Source organism: Nannobrachium achirus (assembly GCF_963921795.1).
Source record: "Nannobrachium achirus genome assembly, chromosome: 24".
Lineage (NCBI taxonomy): Eukaryota > Metazoa > Chordata > Actinopteri > Myctophiformes > Myctophidae > Nannobrachium > Nannobrachium achirus.
In genome coordinates this window covers 21,888,345-21,908,560 of record NC_137831.1, presented here as the reverse complement: position 1 = coordinate 21,908,560, position 20,216 = coordinate 21,888,345, and the positions used below count along the sequence as shown (strand labels likewise).

At 42.5% G+C, this 20,216-nt stretch overlaps 1 protein-coding gene across 1 annotated transcript in view; it reads left to right on the top strand.

Moving 5' to 3' along the window:
• LOC308280042 (receptor tyrosine-protein kinase erbB-4-like) overlaps positions 1-20,216 on the top strand; it is a 789,750-nt gene that overhangs the window by 755,326 nt on the left and 14,208 nt on the right. The window contains 5 exon segments of the mRNA XM_080720298.1: positions 8,341-8,498; positions 10,557-10,664; positions 11,309-11,426; positions 17,847-18,057; positions 19,083-19,230. Coding sequence (XP_080576424.1) covers positions 8,341-8,498; positions 10,557-10,664; positions 11,309-11,426; positions 17,847-18,057; positions 19,083-19,230 — 743 coding nt within the window.

The following is a 20,216-nucleotide window of genomic DNA, read 5'->3' as shown; positions in this document are numbered from 1 at the left end:
TAGTAGAATGACAAAGTAGGACATAGCGATATGCAATGTGGCCCTCTGGAGTGAAGGTGGAAATATAGTGGCCCTCGCCATCATCAAAGTTGCCCACCCTTGCTTTAGACTATAAGAAGCCTATACTGTATATGACTAATATCTCGTGCCATGAGAGATTGTAATCTGACAGCACCACTGCCTTAAAGATGTAGTGTTGTTGTTTGTAGGAATATACAGTAAACACAGAAGCACCCCGGAGGAAGTGGACTAAGAAAGAGCCAAACCGAGTTCCGGTTTCTAAAAGAACGGAGGTGGTGTGAAAACTGAAATTCCCTTTTTTTTAGCAAATGGGTTCCCAGATTGATACATGACAAATGCAGAGCAGAGGATAATATAAAATATGCAGGCAGGCAAACACAGAAAACATGCAGGCATTGCCAACATTTTCGAAGCAGTCCTATGATAGCAAGCAAAGCCTGTTCTCTGTGTTGTATAATTCATTTAGCACAGCAGTAATTGTCTAGTCAGAGAAAGGGGGGCAACAGACCTAGAATAACAAACAGACGAGAAAGCAAAGTGTTAAGCAGTGCAGCGTTTGACTAGTAGAGCATTGAGGAGTTGAGTTCTAATTCGTGCTCAGATTGCTGATTAGCAATAAGCCATTCCTTATAACCGCATGAAATGTACTGTCCCTATTCTTGACCAGTCACAGGCGAACATTCGGCGACAAATGGTTCGGCGACACATTCAGCCGATCTGCAAGCTCACATTGTGGCGTGTTGTGAGCTTGTAGATCATCTGCTATATATTCGCAGATGGTGTCGGCTGTTGAGGAAAAAGAGGAGGGGACCAAGTATAGAGGGGCCCAAGTCAATTGAGCATAGGGTTAAATAATAGTTATGTGTTGTTATATGTTTTATTAGTGCGTATGCGTAATGGCATAACATTACCAAAGTGTGCTGCTTTCAATGAGAATGCAGACTTTAATTTTTTTTTAAATAAAACGTGTCCTTTATGCAATGACTCGATCACCTCTCCATACAGATCTAGCAGGTCTGCTACTGTGAGTGAGTATTTGGAACTCACTAAGTGGAGGTGGAGTCAAACCATGAAAGACTTTACAGACATGCATCAGAGAATTTAAAGAGTTTGTTCCAACTTTTCCCAGCTCGTATTTAGTGAGAATAGTGCATTGGGTTGGCCCGCCAATACGAGTCCAGGATGTCACTGACTGACTGACTGACTGACTGACTGACTGACTGACTGACTGACTGACGTTTCATCATTGGTCTGCTGGTTGGCCTAGCAACAAACAAACCAGTCACGGATCAATCTTCCATCCAGAGACGGACAAATGTGATGTTTCACTTCTGTTATGAACCTATTTTAAAGTTTTTATGCATTGTGAGTGTGACCTTGTAGGTTTGCTATTTTTGTCGTAGGTTTGCCAATTATTACCAGATGCTTGTCTATGACATGCCCAGAGGAATAGGGATGCATAGGGTGCATGTGGTTAAAGCTTGCATCACTTTGTACCCATGACACTAAGTGCTCCTGTTTACATTAAGTTTAAATAAAGATTATTATTATAGACCATTTTTATTACACTTATCATGATTATTATATTATGTCATGTGCACATTACTGTCAAACTTCTGGCATGTATTCATTTGCATGCAGTGTTGTACACTTATTTTGTACATGTTGCGTTGTTTTGATGATGATGATGATGTTGATGGCTCAGCGGGTAGGAATGCTGACCATATTGCTATACGAATGTCCTTGGTGTGATTCCCAGGTGGACAGGGCATCCTTATTATTGCATGTCATGCCATCTCTCTCTCTCTGTCCAACCTTCCCTTTCATCCTTCTCTTAACTATGCTGTCCAAATAAATCAATAAAAAACTGTCCTAAAGACAAAAAGATAGCCCCTGTGTCCACTTAAAATATGTGCTGATTGATCCATCTGGCAACAAAGACCTAGTTGTCTATATTCCCAAGCACACACAGTGCTCTGCTTTTGCACTGCTACTTATTATGCACTCAGTATCCATTTTTATAACCACTTTAACCCATGGGGTCTCTATTATGGGCATGTCATTAAAATCAAGAGTTTTCAAGATTTATTTTTCTTTTTTTTTTAAACTATATTTTCTCAAATACAGAAAATAGCCAATCTAAAAGATCACGTGTCCCAATAAAAGTGCTGTGTTGTGAGCCTGTAGATAAGTTATTTTCCACACAAAAGATTTAAGAATACCATATCCCTATTTTATTCATCTGGAAACGTTTGGTAACGAGGTCATCAAGGCTGTTATAGCCAATGTGAGGTTTGCTGCAAACAGCCATGTCTCAATGTAAAATGTTTTTAAAGTAAAGTAAAGTAGGATATATGATTAGAACATGCTTAACATTCGACAATTAAGTTCTACAATTGCTACAAAAAGGCTCCACAGGTTCTCAACCTGTGGGTCGGGGGGTCCCCAGGGGGGTCCCCAAATCATTTTGGCTGGTCCCCAGATGATTAACCTAATGTGCAACATTGTTTTCTCACTCAAAAGTAAACAAACCAACATAATGTTAAAGTGTATAGAGGGTATCTGCACATTCTTGCGACAATTCAGGCTTTTGCAAATCCCGCCCCATTCTGCCCTGTTACTATGCTGGGACATTAACCCTGGGCAGATTGTTTTTATAGTGGCAGTGAATGGGATTGCAATTTAAAGTATCAAAGGAAAAACATCTAGGTGATATTAATAAAAAGGGAAGACAAAGGTACAGTAGTTACATTGCAAAACAGGGGGTTTCCCCGAAAATATATGTTTTAATTTGTTTAATCCCAGTGGGACAGAATCACTATTGCAGATTCTTTTATAGTGGAAGTGGATGGGATTTTTTTTCCCGTCATAGCCTCATTACAGCTATATAAAGTACCAAAAAAAAACACATCTACGTGATATTAATAAAAAGGGAAGAAAAAGGTACAGTAATTACATAGCAAAACAGTAATTTTCCCCCGAAAATATATGTTTTAATTAGTTTAGTCCTCTGGATCAGAGAGAGAATAGAAATAGAAAAAGAAAGCGCATTGCATCTTGGGTAGGAAGAGGAGAACTATAATCTGTTCTCCTCACATAATAGGCTGGCTTTTCGTAATTCTGCCCATTTAAAATAAATGTACCCAATCGTAACTAGTTAGACCATTGATAAGGTCCATGTGAACTAGTTTGTTGAAGCTTATTCATTATGATGAGCGAGATCACCCCCTACTGCCGCGGCCGTACTGGACGAAGGTCGTGCTCCGCACTGCGGACAGTTGCTGAAAGCCTGAAACAACATTCTCCACTGCACAAACTCCACCCCCGATAGCAAAAAGTGAATGGTTTTTTCTGGTTGGCCAGTCAGGGAGTCTCAGGGACCAATCAGAAGGCTGACAAACGGTGAATTTAAGGACCTTTTAATACCTCTAAAATGACAAATTATACATTGGCCAAATTGTCAAATATTAGAGGCAGAAATTGTGAAAATAGCCAATCTACATGCTCACAACGCCTTGCGTTGTGAGCATTTTGGGGGTCGCGGCCTGAAAAGGTTGAGAACTACTTCCCTGGCCTAGAACACTAATGCTGGGTGATTTTCACCAGGACAATTATGTTTACATGATTTTCATAATGTTGCTGATGCCTGAGGTGGGTGGGTCCTTGGGTACCTTAAGGATGCTCAGTGACATCATAGAGAGCAGGTGTTTCCCTACCCCCATCCCTGTTTTTTTTTCTACAGGCAGGTGTCTGGGTGAATTTTACCCGGCGTTAGTGATAGAGGATAATACAAAAATAAAATGGGTAGACCAAAGGAGAAGTCCCAACTCCTTTACTTTTTCCCCCCCGATTTTGGTAACTGGGTAAAATATGCCTGGCGTTAGTGATGGCGTGCCTTCCCTAGGAAGGTCCTCGAGACCTCTATGCACGTCCCACTGGGAGGAGCTCCCCGTGGCAGACCAAAGACCTCAGGTGGAAGGATTATATCTCCACACTGGCCTGGGAACGACTCAGTATACGCCCAGAGGGAGTAGAGGAAGTTGCTCACTGGATAAGCGGTTGTGAAGATGTATGGATGAATGGATGGATAGTGATGGTGTAACAAAATGTAACGTTGGTGTTCTAGGGTTAAGCAAGAAGGTGAAGGATAAAACTAAGTCTGATGATGATACACCCTGCATGCTCACATCATGTACTTTACATTACTTTTAGACCAGGGGTCTTCAACAGGGGGTCCGGGACCCCTAGGGGGTCCTCAGAGTTACTACAGGGGGGCCAACAAATCTTAGTGTGATAGGATCATGTTTTTTTACATTAACCACTTGAACCCTAGCATCCCTATTCTGAGTGAGTGGAACATTAGCCATTAACCAAGCGAGAAGCTTGTAGATCGGCTATTTTTGTCAAAGAAGAGCAGACTAAAGTATTTGATGGTTCAAGTGGTTAAATGTCTGAAAATACACATTACTCCAACATGATGAAAGTGCTGTCAAACAAGTCTAAGCTGTCTAAGAAATCTATGAAAATCTTTCTTCTGCAGCACAATTTTATACAATATGTAGTGGGGGGTCCCTGCTTCATCTCTCTCTCAGCTAAGGGGTCCTTGGCCTGAAAACGTTGAATATATATTCAAATATATTAATTTGTAAACATCCGGAATCAAAGGGGGGGAAATTTATTGTAATCAAATTATTCTTTTAGGAATGCGACAGAAATGTAAATTATTATTGAAGGGATATTTTCACTTTCAACACCCCAGACAGTTTTTAAGTTGCTTGATTCACTATTGAGATATTTGGTGTAAATGCCCTCCCGTCCCGTCCAGTGACTCATACTGCCCTCCTAATACGTGAGCTGGCCGTGTTTTTCCGATAAAAATATTGTTTTATTTGTAATAATTCTTTGGGAAAAAAAGAAAGAAAAAAATAATACAATCAGCAATTATTAAAAATAAATAAAAAACGTTATCGAAAAAACACGAATCTATCATGGTTCAAATGGAGTTTGAAGTTACAATGGGTGTGGGGAGGGGCCCTGGACGAGGAGGGCCTGATAACATTTACATCAAATATCTAAATACTGAATCAAGCAAATTAAAATCTGTCCAGGGTGTTCATAAAAGCCTGATTAGATGATAAAATTACCAAACGGTTTTTTGAAAGTGAAATATCCCTTAATCTCCATGTAATCAATAGAAAAAAAATATATTTTTTTACTACTCCCAAGTAAAAAATTAACCTATATACATGATCATTACATGCTTAAACATTTTACAATTAAGGTCTAATACGTGTACAATTGCTACAAATCGTTACAAAACCTTTATATCTGTCATTTTGGTGCATAAAGTCTGACAATGATATACCGTGCATGTTCACATCATGTATACTTTCTTTTACTTAACCCTAACCCAATTTTTTAAATTTTGGACAACTTTCCAATTTTACATCGAGCACTGGATGTCTGAGGTGCCCACACCTGACCTGTATCTGTGCCCAGATGTCCCTATAGTAGGCCTACAGGCCAGGGTTTCCCAAAGTGGGTGCACCCTAGGGTATGTGCCATAATGCCAGTCCAGGGGTGCCCCAGAATAATTTGATAACATTTACAACTTTACAGGGCTAGCTTGCCGATGATGACATCAATGACAAAGAAGAGCACGCAGAGAGCCAGTATACGGGTGCTTAGACCTTCATCCCTCATGCTTGATGTCGCCATAGAGGTGGAGTGAGGAGAGGCCACTGATGTCACCTTTCTCTTAGGGGCACGGTGGTGCAGTGGTTAGCACTTCGCCTCACAGCTCGAAGGTCCTGGGTTCAATTCCCGCCGGGGGAAGCTGGGGGCGTGTTCCTCCACCCGCGTTATCAGCGCCCACACCCTAGGTGGGGTTGATGATAGGGCCTTTCTGTGGTGAGTTTGCATGTTCTCCCCGTGTCTCCTTGGGCATAGGCCCTCACACAAAAACATGCAGTAGTCCTGGTTTCTATACTACCTCCCCCTAGCCAGCCGTGTGCTCCCCAATGTCCCCTGGCGCGGCAGGGGGAGAGTGGAAACCAGGACTACAGGTTAGGTAGTCACCGGGTGAGAAAAATGGGTTGCAAAAACCGTGGGATAAAAAATATATTAAAAAAAATAAAAAAAATATCACTTCATCATCAATATCACTTAGCAAAACAGATTTGCACTGTACTCTATGAGTTATTGTTCCATCTACGGCCAACTCTACGGCGTGACACGTTGTGAGCTTGTAGATCTGCTATATTTTTGTCATTTTAATAACAAGATTGTGGTATAAAAGTGACCCTCCAACTTGTGAGCAGTGGCTGTGCATTGTGGAGGAAATGTATGTGATAGAGAGATTTACACACAAACTCAGGATACAAGAAGAACTGTACACTTGAGAAATGGGAGAAATGGACTTAATATAAAACCCAACAAAATGACACCACGAATATTATGGACTAAAATGTGATAATTAAAATGGTGTAATAATGTTGACACTGTAAATGTTTTGTACATAAACGAACTGCAAATAAAAATTACGTTTTATTTTGTTAAGCCTTTCTGCGAACCCCTGACCTAGTATATTGAGGTATGGGTATCATCATGGGTGTAACAGTAATACGTTCAATGTAGCCCTGGCCCCTGAAACAAGACGGTCGTTGATAATCTGGCGTACGACCGTCATGGGTCAGGATTGGTGCGTTGGTGGAGGCGAATTGATTCACCTATTCAAACTACACAGACAATCAAATTTCAGAAACAAAGTGCCTTATAAAGTCACAACCAGTTATAAATCTTGGCCGGCATTGTATAATTACGGGCAAGATTTGTGTGCTTTAATAAGAAGCCTTTTTATCCGATCGTTTTCTCTTTTTCCACGCATTTCCTGGTGTTCCCCATGCGCACGAGATGTGGGCGTGGTTTTGCCAAAATGGGTCCGGAAATACATGGAAAAAACATAAAAGGATCGGATAAAAAAGGCTTAAAGAACACAATGCCGGCCAGTAATTATACAATGCCGGCCAAGATTCATAACTAGTTGTGACTTTGTAAAGCACTTTGTTTGTGAAATTTGAATGTTTGTGTAGTTTGTATAGGCAAATCAATTTGCCTCCACCAACGCAGGTGAATCCTGACCCATGACGGTCGTACGTCGGATTATCAACGACCGTCATTCAGGGCGGGACCGTACCTATGTTCCCCAGGTTCTATGTTCCCCATTTACCCCCACAAAAAAGGTTCTATGTTCCCCACTTACCCCAAAAAGGTCCTATGTTCCCCAGGTTCTATGTTCCCCCACTTACCCCCCCACAAAAAAAGGTTCTATGTTCCCCGTCCAACTTAAAAAAGGTTCTATGTTCCCCACTTATCCAAAAATGCAGGAAACATTCATTTCTAATTATTAATAACAACTCAAAACCCCCAATAATGGGGAGAAATTACGGATACTAGTGGGACAGGGGGCACTAGGGACATCTGGACACCATACTTGTGTTATGACTGGGCATTTGGACGAGTGGGCACATAGATGAGTGGGCACTTAGGGGCAACTGGGCACCTAAATTAGGATTGTCCACATGTTCTTAGTGCCCAGATGTCCCACCATTTCCTGCATTTGAGTTGGGAACATATACCTTTTTTTTGGTGGGGAAGATACAGTAGATCCTTTTTTTGGTTGAGAGGGGAACAGAACCTTTTTGTGGGGAGTGTGGGTGGGGAACATAGAACCTGGAGAACATGGAACCCTTTTGAGGGGGAAGTGGGGAACATAGAACCTGGGGAACATAGAACCTGGGGAACATAGGGTGGACGTACAGATCACTTTCAACCCAGAGTCAAAACCAACAAAGGGTCAAACTTGTTTTTCTGCTATACCACCAAAATGTGGAAAGCCTTACCGAAGGCCATAAAGGAGTGTGGATCACTAGCATCCTTTAAAATAGCCCTGAAAAACCACTTACAGGCAGCAGCCGCAACTGGTAAAAAAAAACTAACCTAGCCCAACCCAACCCTACCCTCCCCTCCCCTGCCCCTTCTTTGTATATACTTACTGTTTGTTTAGACTTACTGTTTTCTTTTTTTTTGTTCTCCCATTTTATTTTATTTACATATCGACTGCATAGCACTGTGTTCTATTCGTCTGTCATTCAACGTTATATGAGATACTTAAATGGTTTCCTGTGGAAATAAGCTTAGTCTTTTCATGGATCTCCTTTTAGTAGACCTTGTACCAGTGAACTGTACCGTCATGATGAAACTGTACCTTTTCCTATGCAAACTTCTAATAAAGTCTTCAATCAATCAAACCCCATTCAGGGCTTACAGTTCAATGCAGCAACCCAGCCAGCAGGTGGCAGCACCGCTCACTGAACTGTGCTAAGCCTCGTCGGGGTTCATCTGAGGTCGGCGGAACAACAACATCAGGTCATCAGCATCAAGACTGTAACACACACACATTACAACACAGTACTGCGGTAGGTGGTATGTCTGGTCTTTCTATCATTAGCGTCCTTTACAGCCGCAACAGCGATCCGTCGAGGCGTTCATATTCACGCCGGGCGACTCACGACACTTTATAGACGCCCGGATTTAACGCGTGGCTCGTGTATGTCGCGTATCGCCGTTTGCCGGAAAAATGTAGCTAATGCTAAGTAGCTATAACACGCTGCTACCGCAGTGATTGAACATGATGTCTTCTCCTCTTCAGTGGTGGAAAAAGTACTCGCATTCTTTACGTAAAAAGTATCAATATTATCAATATTCTTTACGTAAAAGTATCAATATCGCAATATAGAAATACTCTAGTCTGTTACAAGTTAACAGTCTGTAAATTTAAAAATGTACTTGAGTAAAAGTACGAAAGTGTTGGTATCAAAATGTACTTAAAGTACCAAAAGTAAAGGTGCAAAAATGTTTGAATATAGCAGATAGCAGATCGGCTATTTTCAAATAGCCACGCTATAAAATAGGGCTAAAGTGGTTTATGTATGTTTTGTAATATTGTAATTTATATCTACAAAGTAACTAGTAACTAAAGTTGTCAAATAAATGTAGTGGAGTAGAAGTACAATATTTGGATCTGAGATGTAGTGGAGTAGAAGTAAAAAAACATAAGTATGGTGGAAGAATGTCCTCTTTCAAGATTTCAATGGCAGATAAGCTCATAACGCGTCCTCTATGAATGAAATGGGGCTAAAGTGGTTAATGTATGTTTTATATTAATATCATAACCAGTAACTAAAGTTTTCAAATGATTGTAGTGGTGTAAAAGTGCTATATTTGCCTCTGAGTAGAAGTGGGAGTATTGAAAATAAATTACTCAATAAAATATTTCAAAATGTTACTTACAGTACTTGAGTAAATGTACTTAGTTACTTTACTCCAGTGGTTCTCAACCTGCGGTCGGGACCCCCTGGGGGGTCCCCACATTATTTTGGGTGGTCCCCAGATGATTAACCGTAATGTGCAAAATTGTTTTCTCACTCAACAGTAAACAAACCAACATACAGTTTAAGTGTATAGAGGGTATCTGCACATTTCTAAAGTGACAATTTAAGGACTTTTTAATACCTCTAAAATGACAAATTAAACATTGTCCAAATTGTAAAATATTACAGGCATACATTGTGAAAATAGCCGATCTACATGCTCAGTTGCTCACAACGCCTCGCAACAATAGAACCATGTAAATGTCAACTCTTGGTGCTCGTCAGGGTGGGGGGTCCCCAGTTAAAATATGATTATTTTGGGGATCGCGGCCTGAAAAGGTTGGCGTCACCAGACTTTCCACCTCGGAGGAAAGCCTGGTATAAATTCTAAAATGCCCGCGTGATCCGGTTTAGGCGTGGCCTAAACCGGAAAGAAGGCCGGAATAAGGAAGTTGTTGTTCTCCTCCTGTTTGTTTCCTCAATCCCCATTTAAAATAAATGCTTAAGTAGTGTAGTCTTGCCAGTCGCTATGAGTTGGACTAAAAGATGGATATAGGATAGGCCCTAAAATGATGCCCGCGGGGAATTATTTTGGGTTAAAACTGGTTCCGGTTGGGTAGTTCCGGCCAAAGTGTAGTCCGTCCGATGACTGCGACATGTCCTAAGTTATTTACGCTCCCAACCGGATCAGTAAACCCAAAAATGGTAGTGATCCCCCCCCCCCCCAGCATCCCTGGGTGTCCCAGGGGTCCACTTTAAGAACCACTACTAATCTATAAATCACCACTTATCAGTTAATGTATGTTTTGTATAAATAATATAAAACTGCAAATTAAAAGCTGTCAAAACAATATTTGCCTCTGAGATGTAATGGAGTTTAAGTATATTAGATTAGTAGCACTTAGGGCCAATGCATTTCAATGAGAACGGCGCAGAAACGCTCCAATCCCATTGAAATGCTTTGGTAGAATCTGCCCTCATAGGTAGAATAAAAGTGCGGTGTGACGACCGTGCCCTTACTGTGCATACAGTACTTGAGTATATGTCCCTAGTTTCCTCCACTCTGGTAACTGCTAATAATGCCTTTCTTGTAATGTGACCTAGTTTGAAAGCAGCGCAGCAGCTATGGACACCAGAGCCTTACAGAACCCATATCCGGACTACGATGGGAGCCCTGCATCCACACAGGCTCTGTTTGATGCACAGGGAAAGGTAATGACGTTTACATTACCTGGGCCTTAATGTAATAAACTTTGAGTGTGTGCATGTGCCTGCGAGCATTGTCTTTGTATTTTTTACATTCTATACACAAAGTTAATCTTATTCTGAGACTGTACACCAAGGGTCTTCAACAGGAGGTCCGGGACCGACCCCAAGGGGGTCCTCCAAATCTTTCTGTGACTTTTATATTGACCACCTGAACCTTAGCGTCCATATATAGAGAACTATATAGAGAACTTGAGCCAAAAATAGCAGAACTACAAGCTCAAAACGCCTCACACTGCGAGTCGTTGTGAGCTTGTAGATTGGCTATTTTCGGCAAAGAGGGATAAAGAGCAGACCAAGTACAGAGTGAAATGTTAAGTTTATTAATTACCTAAGTATTGACGGTTCAAGTGGTTAAATATCTGAAAACACAAATTGACATGAATGCAAAATACTCTGATGATTGTGTTGTCAAACGAAACTATTATGGAATCCATGATAAGGTTGTGGGGGTCCCTGCTTAATCTCTCTCAAATAAGGGGTCCTTGGCCTGAAAACGTTTTAAGACCCCTGCCTTACACCCTTACGTCTGTGCCATTTGGGCAGTCTCTAGTCTAGACCAACACTGACGCGTTTGTATTCCCCCTCAGCTCACGGCGACATTCGCTCGGCAGTTGAGCAGCAAGGTGAGCGAGCTCTTAGCGGTGATGGAAAACGGCCTGAAGTCTGCCGACCCGAGAGACTGCACCGGTTACACAGGATGGACAGGTGAGGAGGACGTCCCTAACACCCATATCGACTAAATAGAACATGGTCACGTAGTGTACTATTCAATCCAAACATTTGGTATATCCCACAGCAATGTTTCTCAAACCTTTACATATCGAGGTCTAACTCTTGACAGTGTACAAATGGATTTGGTTCCATTTGTACGCTGTCAGAGTTACATGGGTCAATTTAGACCCCCCCTAAAGGAACCCACAGTGTCGCTGGAATCCACTTTGAGAACCACTGTCCCACAGAACAGTAAATAGTCTGTCGTGTGGAAACTCAGGATTCATATACAAATATAAAAGTAGCAGACCTTCAAGCTCAAAAACAGATTGCTTATGAGGTATGGTATGAGGGTTAGTAGATATTGGTTTGAGTGAAATATTCATTTAATAAAAGGAAACCATTTTTAAATGGCTGTTTAAAGTGACTATTAACTCATCTATTCTACTGCTTATGACTAGTTTGATGAGTTATATTTATGGGTCCACTCTGCCTATGACGAGTTTGACGAGTTTGACCAAAAAAAAAAGAAGAATTTGAAAAAGGTTTTTTTGAAAATTTATTTTTGGACCCCATTAAATCTAGTAAACACGCGATTTTGCATGTTTCACCCCCATACAACCCCATATTTCAAACAGGGCAGCCATCTTTGTTTAGATAACATGTAAAACATAATGGCTGCTTTCTCATGAATGCCTGAACGGATTTCCAATCGGACTTTTTTGTAAAAGCTGTGAACATCCTGCACACACATGGTGCATGATCTGTGCATGATCCGTGCACTATAAATTACATGGAAGTCTATGGAAACTTCTGGCAGGAAAACCTGAAAGACGGCATATTCAAAATGGCAGGAACTGGTACATCTTCATTTGGTAAAACAAAAGTCCAATATCAGACGGATTTGAACCTAATCCAACATTAGCACAAACAGTAGCACTTACCGTATCACTTGCCCTAGCCTTGATGTTGACGACCTTGCATGCTTATGCAAAGGCTAAATGTAATTTAGATGGCGTGTTATGTAGACAGATGACAGACCATTTGCAGACCTGGCTGGCACCCTATAGTGCAGGGGTATTCAACTAGATTAGGCAGGGGCAGGGGCCACAGTTGTAAAAAAAAAACCTGAAGCCGGGGGCCACCAGACAAGAAAAAATATTTGACTGGTTAACTGGAAGTCGTTAAAGGACCACTTTTTTAATATATATATATATATACTTAAATGCAAGAATAATGGCTGACATTATAGCATGCAAACTTTACAGGTAGACAATTCTGCCTTACAAGTTATACACAGAGAAATAAACAATGATGTATAAAGTACTTGAAAGCCACACTTCTCACCCATGAAATCACTTGAGTCACATTGTTAAATTAGCTCACATTAAATGTACTTGTGAAAAGTGTCTGGTGTTAAAACATAGTTAAGTATCAAGACTTAAAGTTATACTGTGTAAGTTGCTCAACTAGTGGTCAGTAGCGTTATAGCAAACCGCGGTCGCGTCTGCTTTTTTCGGCCGTTTTTCGCCGCGGACCGGGCCTTCAGACCACCTCGCCCGCCTCGCCACCCGTGGAGGTGTCTCGTGTCCCTCTGCGGACCGGCGTTGGGGGGTTACAGGCTAGACTTCTAGGGTCTAGCGTAAACAAAGCTGTTGAAGCAAGCTATTTCCTGAAGAGACGTGATTGGCCGGTAGTGTATCATGTGTGTATGATCTGCAATGTGATTGGCCAACGTATACACAACGTATACGGATGATGCAGATGACGTCATTTTGCCGCGAAATCCCGCCCCTGTCACGGCTAAGTAGAAAACATATAAAGAAAAGGCTTTTGGGGCTGAAATGAACGGAGTGGGGGTTCTAAAACTTTAGCGATTTAATAGTTAGGACAATTTTAAGATATGTTTTATAAAAAAAGTTACATAGTATAACTTTAAGTATCAAAAATAAATATCAAGCTTTTCTTGCAAAGAAACAAAACAGCCAGGAATGGTTTCTCAGAATGTTTTATCTCCTTGCTTTATAACTATCTGATTTCCAACTTGAAAATGTTAAACAAAGCAATAAAAACACTGGATAATTTGTCCCAGTACCATTCTTACAAGAATGAATCTCTCATATGCCAGTGTACATGTACAAATAGCTTGTGGCTAGATTCATCTACTTTCAAAATAGCTTTCAAGTAGTTGGGTCAGCTAGGTTTTTCACTTGGGCCGAGTACATTTTCAATGACACGTCAACAGGGAGCAGAACATTTTTTGAATGAAGTTCGTCCATTACATGCTCCTTACATTTGTTGCTAGCTACTTCTATGTTTGGAGTGGTTTTGCTCCATCACGCCAAATAAACAATTCTCCATCTCATCCATTAGTTTTGACATCATAATGTGTTTTAACCTGACTGCACCAGATGGTGGCAGCAGTGCGTATGCCTGCATACCGCTCTGCTTTTACCATCTGGGCTTGCTCGGGCAGAACCGATGTAAGGGGCGGGCCATTTTTTCAAATTCTTTAGCAGGTGATTGGATGGGGCCGTCTGTCTATCACAGTCTGGGAGTGCCAACTCCAACCACTCATATTGGCCTGTCTGCATGACGTTACACCCAGAATCCGCCTCCTGGGTTTCCACGTGGTCTGCAATCAGACTTTATTGGCTCAGAGCCGCTCAGAGCCCGCCCGTAGCTGCCGCTGATTCGTCCGGCCTGGGACTTTACGAGTGTTATCAACTCTCCCCGAGCGGTCTCAGATGTTAAAAGCAGAGCAGTATGCAGGCGTACACACTGCTGCCACCATCTGGCGCAGTCAGGTTAAATGTGTTTCACACGGTGACTCAATGTCGTGATTAGGGTTGGGACCCGAAACCGGTTCTTTTTAGGACCCGGTTCCATGATAGCGGGTCCAGAACCGGGTCAATCATTTTTGCCGGTCCGATTCTCTTAACGGGTCTCATCCATAGAGTTATAGGGTCTCATCAGCGCGCATTTAATGTGCATTCCATTGCAAGCAGCTGTGGTGACGTCAGGCCACCTCTACAGAAAGAATGCTGGGAATCAGAGCCTTCTACGACTCTGCTGGGAATGTCCGCGTCACTGAGCAGCGCGAGTGATAGCGACGACAACTTACTGAACACACCAACAAGCAGCGTGATAAACAAACAGCATGGTGCCGAAGAGACACAAGTCTTCCAAAGTTTGGCTGTACTTCAGCTCACTGGAAGCGCGTTCATTCTGACGTCCATGAGCGGCGCTCGTCGGCTTGTTCGCTCGTTCGGTCCGCGGTCTTCTGTCCTCGCGTCTTTCTTTTCATTCACATTTCACATTATGCTCCAAATAACACCCGCAGCTGCAGAAGACCTCGCGAAAGTTGATATGTGAGCGGACTGAGGCGCTCCTCTGTGCCGTCTGCCTGGGTGCTTCTCTTCTTCCTTGTTACGTCTTGAAAGTTGCAACGCAAGTAAAGCCCGACTACTTCGCTGTGTTGCATGCCGAAAATAGCTGATCTGCAAGCTCACAACGCGTCGCATCCACAAGACAACGTGAGCTTATAGATCAGCTATTTTAACCAACGATTAAAGCCTTAAACATACAAATGGGCGCGACGTTTAGAAACCTGACTTCACAATAGCCCGTTTTCCACTGCAGCTTTAGTACCACACCACACCACACCACATGAATATATCTACATTTTCAATTACACAAAAGTAGCCCTATTGGTAAGAAACAAATTGACCCTTAACTGTGATTATATTACAATATAAATTTGTATTACAACAACTATACCTAAATTATTATTTATTTGAACGCCCATTAGGCTTATGTAAACAACTACTGTTAAATGGTCTCAATTGTTCATGTTTTATTTTTCTATAGACGGGTTTCTGGTCTACGTTACACTGACGTCTGTACCAAAATTAGCCAATGAAACCAGCGCTCCCTGGCGCTCCCCAAAACAACAGGTTTGGTGATTGGTGGAAAGGCATCCGTTAGATGCGCGCGCATCCTTTTGTTTATAAACAGGAAAACCGTCAATAGGACATACAGAAGCGTCAGTGTCAGAAAATATGAAAATATATATATATTGGAACCGTTAAGAGAACCGTTAGGAACCGGAATCGTTAAGAGGGAATCGCTAAGGACTCGGAATCGTTAAAATCCAAACGAGTCCCAACCCTAGTCGTGATGCACTAATTCCCAACTAATGAAACACATAAGACCCTGTGCCCTTATCAGCCATGTACTCCAATATAAACCAAAGACCTTTCATTCATACCAACGTAGAAACACTTCAGAACCATGTCATCCTGCCCCCACTACTCTTCTCACAAAGACACTTCCGTTGCAGGGACCCACACACAGAACCGATTGAAATGCATAGGCTACTTCCTATTTTCTCAAAATCAAAGCCTATGTATGCACTCAAAAGGGCTGGCACAGAAGCAGTCAGTAAGTCACCATGTACCATTATGGTATAACATACTGTGAAATCGACATAGGCCTACTTTTGTACTATTGCACACAATACTGGACAGCAGGCAACATGCCTGCTGTCCAGTATTTATGAAAAGCATAAAGAAAAATGTCATCCTGTAGGTAGTGTTGTACGGTTTTTCGGTGTTTCGGTTTGATACGGTGTTATAAAATGTTGACGGTCTCGTAAGCCAAAACCGAAAACCGTCACGTGACATGTGCGCCGCCGCCGCATCTGCCGTGTTTACAGAAGCAGCAGAAATCACTCCTGAAGAAGAAGACAACGGAGATAATGGTAGCAAGCCAAGTAGGCTAACAGCTGGAAAGAAATGCAACAGCTGTAACCAAATACAGAAGCGAGGCTTAGCTTGAAGCTAAACACGGTGGATCTACAAGCTCACAACACGTTGCACGGTCGACGAGCCACAAGCTTGTAGATCAGCTATTTTTTTATGCCTCTCCTCAGGCTCCAAGGCTAAAGGAACGTGGCTAAAGCGCTAGCATGCTAACGATTTAGCCACGTTCCTTCAGGAGGAAAAACAACAACAAACTTAGGCTAAAAGTAACAATTATGTAACGTCACTGCATCGATGCAGAACGGCACGCGGATGCATCGCAATGCAAGCAAATTGTCTTAATCTAAAACTTTTTAAGAAGTCCTCTACTCCCATCACTGTTTACTATGCAGTGTGTGCGGTGTGCGCTAGACACAGCACCCAGCCAGTACACATTGCAGCCAGCCAGGCAGGCAACAACGGGAGTCGTAGAGTTTGTCAATCTGTGGGTCGAGACCCCAGAGAGGTCCCAAAATGATTTTGGGTGGTCCCCAAATGATTAACTTAATGTGCAACATTGTTTTCTCACTCAACTGTAAAAAAACAAAACATACAGTGTATTGAGGGTTTATATTGTACATGTCTAAAGTGACAACGTAAGGACTTTTTTTAACCTCTGAAATAACAAATTAAATTGACTTTGGCTATTTACAATTTATTTTAGTATATCCCAATAGTATTTACTGCATTTTTGTGGGTAAAACACTTTTGTATCTGCTTTATAAATAAAGCACTTTGAAACTTTTGTTTTTGTTTTTAATCACGGTAAAATCTATAAGATTGTAAAACCGTGTAAAACCGTGTACCGGGGTTTTTTGGGGGGCATAAACCTTGGTTTTTAAAAAATGGAAACCGTACAACCCTACCTGTACGTACAACCAACCAACCATGCAGAATATATTTTCGGAATATGGAATGTGTTCCAGTTGGAATGTGTTACAGGGCCACAAGAAAACTCCTTAGGGGCCAGATGTGGCCCACGGGCCTCCAGTTGAATATCGCTGCTATAGTGTGTATAGTTTCAATGTACCGTACATAGTATTGCTGTTTTTTTTTTATATTCTACTGTTTAGACTGATGATAAAGGTTCTTGGTTTAGATAACTATTTCTATGCATTTTGATGTATTGCCTCGTGTTTTCCTTGCATACTGCAGGTCGCTCCGGATTAAGAGCGTCTGCCAAATGCCTAAACCAGGGTTCCCCAATTAGTTTTCCCCAAGGGCCAAATTATGTCTAGGGTACCAAGCCGAGGGCCACAACATTTCAGGGGGCGACGGTGGCGTTCCCGCTACTCCAGCGACATTTCGGATGTCGTTGTTGTCGGGTGAAAATCCTGTATGTCCAAAACCGTTTTGCATTTTCATTTTAAAAATGTTTTAAACTAGTGAAAACAGCCAATCTCGGCTGTTTTCACTACTTTTGTGCGACGGCCTTGTATGATTTGCGAAAGAACCTACAAATTTGGAGATACAAGATTTCCACCCGACAACGACGATATACTAGAGTTGTTGCTGCTCTTATACCACCATTATTACTGGGGTTGGTGTGGCCATTTGCCTATTGGGGAACCCTGGCCTAAACTGTAAAAATTCCCCACGTGTCCGTCCACAGGCATTGCTCTGCTGTACCTCCACCTGCACGAAGTGTTCGGCGAGTCCTCCTTCCTCCAGAAGGCCCTGGACTACGTGTCGCACAGCCTGAAGTGCCTGACGCAGCGCCAGGACGTCACCTTCCTGTGCGGGGACGCCGGGCCCCTGGCGGTGGCCTCCGTGGTCTACCACCGCATGCAGCGATCACAGGAAGCCCAGGAATGCCTCAGCAGGTACAGCAGGGTTCCCCAATTAATTTTTCCAGCAAGGGCCGAATTATGTCTAGGGTACCAAGCCGAGGGCCACAACATTGAATTATGTCTAGGGTACCAAGCCGAGGGCCACAACATTGAATTATGTCTAGGGTACCAAGCCGAGGGCCACAACATTGCAGGGGGCGACGGTGGCGTTCCCGCTACTCCAGCGACAGTTCAGATATCGTCGTTGTCGGGTGAAAATCTTGTATGTCCAAAACCGTTTGTTTTGCATTTATCATTTTAAAAATGATTTAATCTAGTGAAAACAGCCGATCTACTAGCACACAACGCCTCGCATCGCCAGTAGGTCGGAGAGGCTTATTGTCGGTTAAGAGCATGGGAGTCTAACCCTGGGAGATGGATTGCTGAGGTGGAGCACAACACCTCCCAGTACTTAACGCATGACTACTACGCATACGCTGAGTTGGCGGTGCCCGGGATCGAACCCATGACCTTGTGGTCGAAAGGCGAGGGCTCTACCGTTGTGTAAAACTACTGTAGAATTCCACCTTAGAATTATGAACTGTTGTCAGCCATTACGATTAAAACACGTTTTTTGTTATCTTGAGACCATCCGACTAAAGCCCTTTGCACACGGCCGTGCTTCTTTTTCTCGATCGAACCCAGTTCGATTCGTGCGTCTGTCGCATGCGGTAAAAAACTCATCACTCCTTTTATGACTCCTTTTGGGATCCGCAGCGCCGATTCCGCACAGCATTGCACACCAAATCCAATGCGTTTTATTCATGCAGCAAACGAAAAAAACGCAACTGTCCTGTGTGCAAAGGGCTTAACAGTTGCTGAGTAACTATCGTTAGTTAGTCGCACACTCATTAGCGAACTACCATAATTACACGAGTGCGGAGTGGCCAGAAGAAGCTACGCCGCCGTAACCACGCACCTTGATTGGAGATGGGACATTTTCTGACTAGCAGCTTGCGATTGTGCCACTCCCAAGTCAACGCGTCTCCTGCCCCCTCCCTTCCCTGTGCTCCACGCAGACTGCTGCAGTACCACAGCAAAGTGGTGATGGGTGCAGGCGGTCTCCCAGACGAGCTCCTCTACGGTCGGACGGGCTACCTCTACGCCCTGCTGTTCGTCAACCAGCAGCTCGGGCAGGACACCGTCCCACTGCAGTACATCCAACAAGTACGTTGTCATTAAACTCACCTCTAATGATTGGCTCTCTGCACGCTCGTCCTCTGATGTCCGGTCGCCGTGCACTGAATCTGGGATGTCAGCACAGTCCACTGAATGGGATCAGGTGGGGGAATTCATGAAAAGGAATGTGTTGGCATTTGCAGTGGCATTAATTTAACAACGCACGTTAATTGGAGCCCATGCGGAATTGTATTCTGACCTATGGATCAGATCGATTTAAGTATATTAACGCTTCATTTTCATTTCAGTCTAAACCAAGGGTCTTCAACAGGGGGTCCGGGTAGAAACCTTTATCATATTAACCACATGAACCCTAGCGTCCATATTCTGAGAACTTTAGCAGAAAATAGCCGATCTACAAGCTCACAACGCCTCGCGGCTATTTTCGGCAAAGAGGTTTGGTGTAGAGGGGGAAAAGAGCAGACTAAGTACAGGGTGAAAGGTCAAGTTTATTAAGTATTGACGGTTCAAGTGGTTAAATATCTGAAAAGTGAAAACACACATTGACATGAATCCAAAATACACTAATGATTGTACTGTCCAACGATGAAACTATATGGAATCTATGAAAGGGTCGTGGGGTCCCTGCTTCATCTCTCTCTCTCAACTAAGGGGTCCTTGGCCTGAAAACGTTGAAGACCCCTGCTCTAAACCCATTGATCTCAATGTTATATATATACGATATATACGATTATGAATTAGGGTTCCCACGGTCATGAAATTCCTGGAAATATTTTGAAATTAGAAAAATATTTTTCCAGTACTGGAAAGGTTTTGGAATTGATCAAGGGTCCTGGAAAAATTAGCTGTGCATTGTCTTTGGTTATTGATTTTGTTAATACCTCTGAAATGATAAATTAAACATTGGCCAAATTGTCAAAAAAAAATAAAAAAGAATAGCAGATCTACATGTAGATCGGCTATTTTCACAATAAAACCGTGTTATACAAAATTCCTCAACTCTTAGTGCTCGT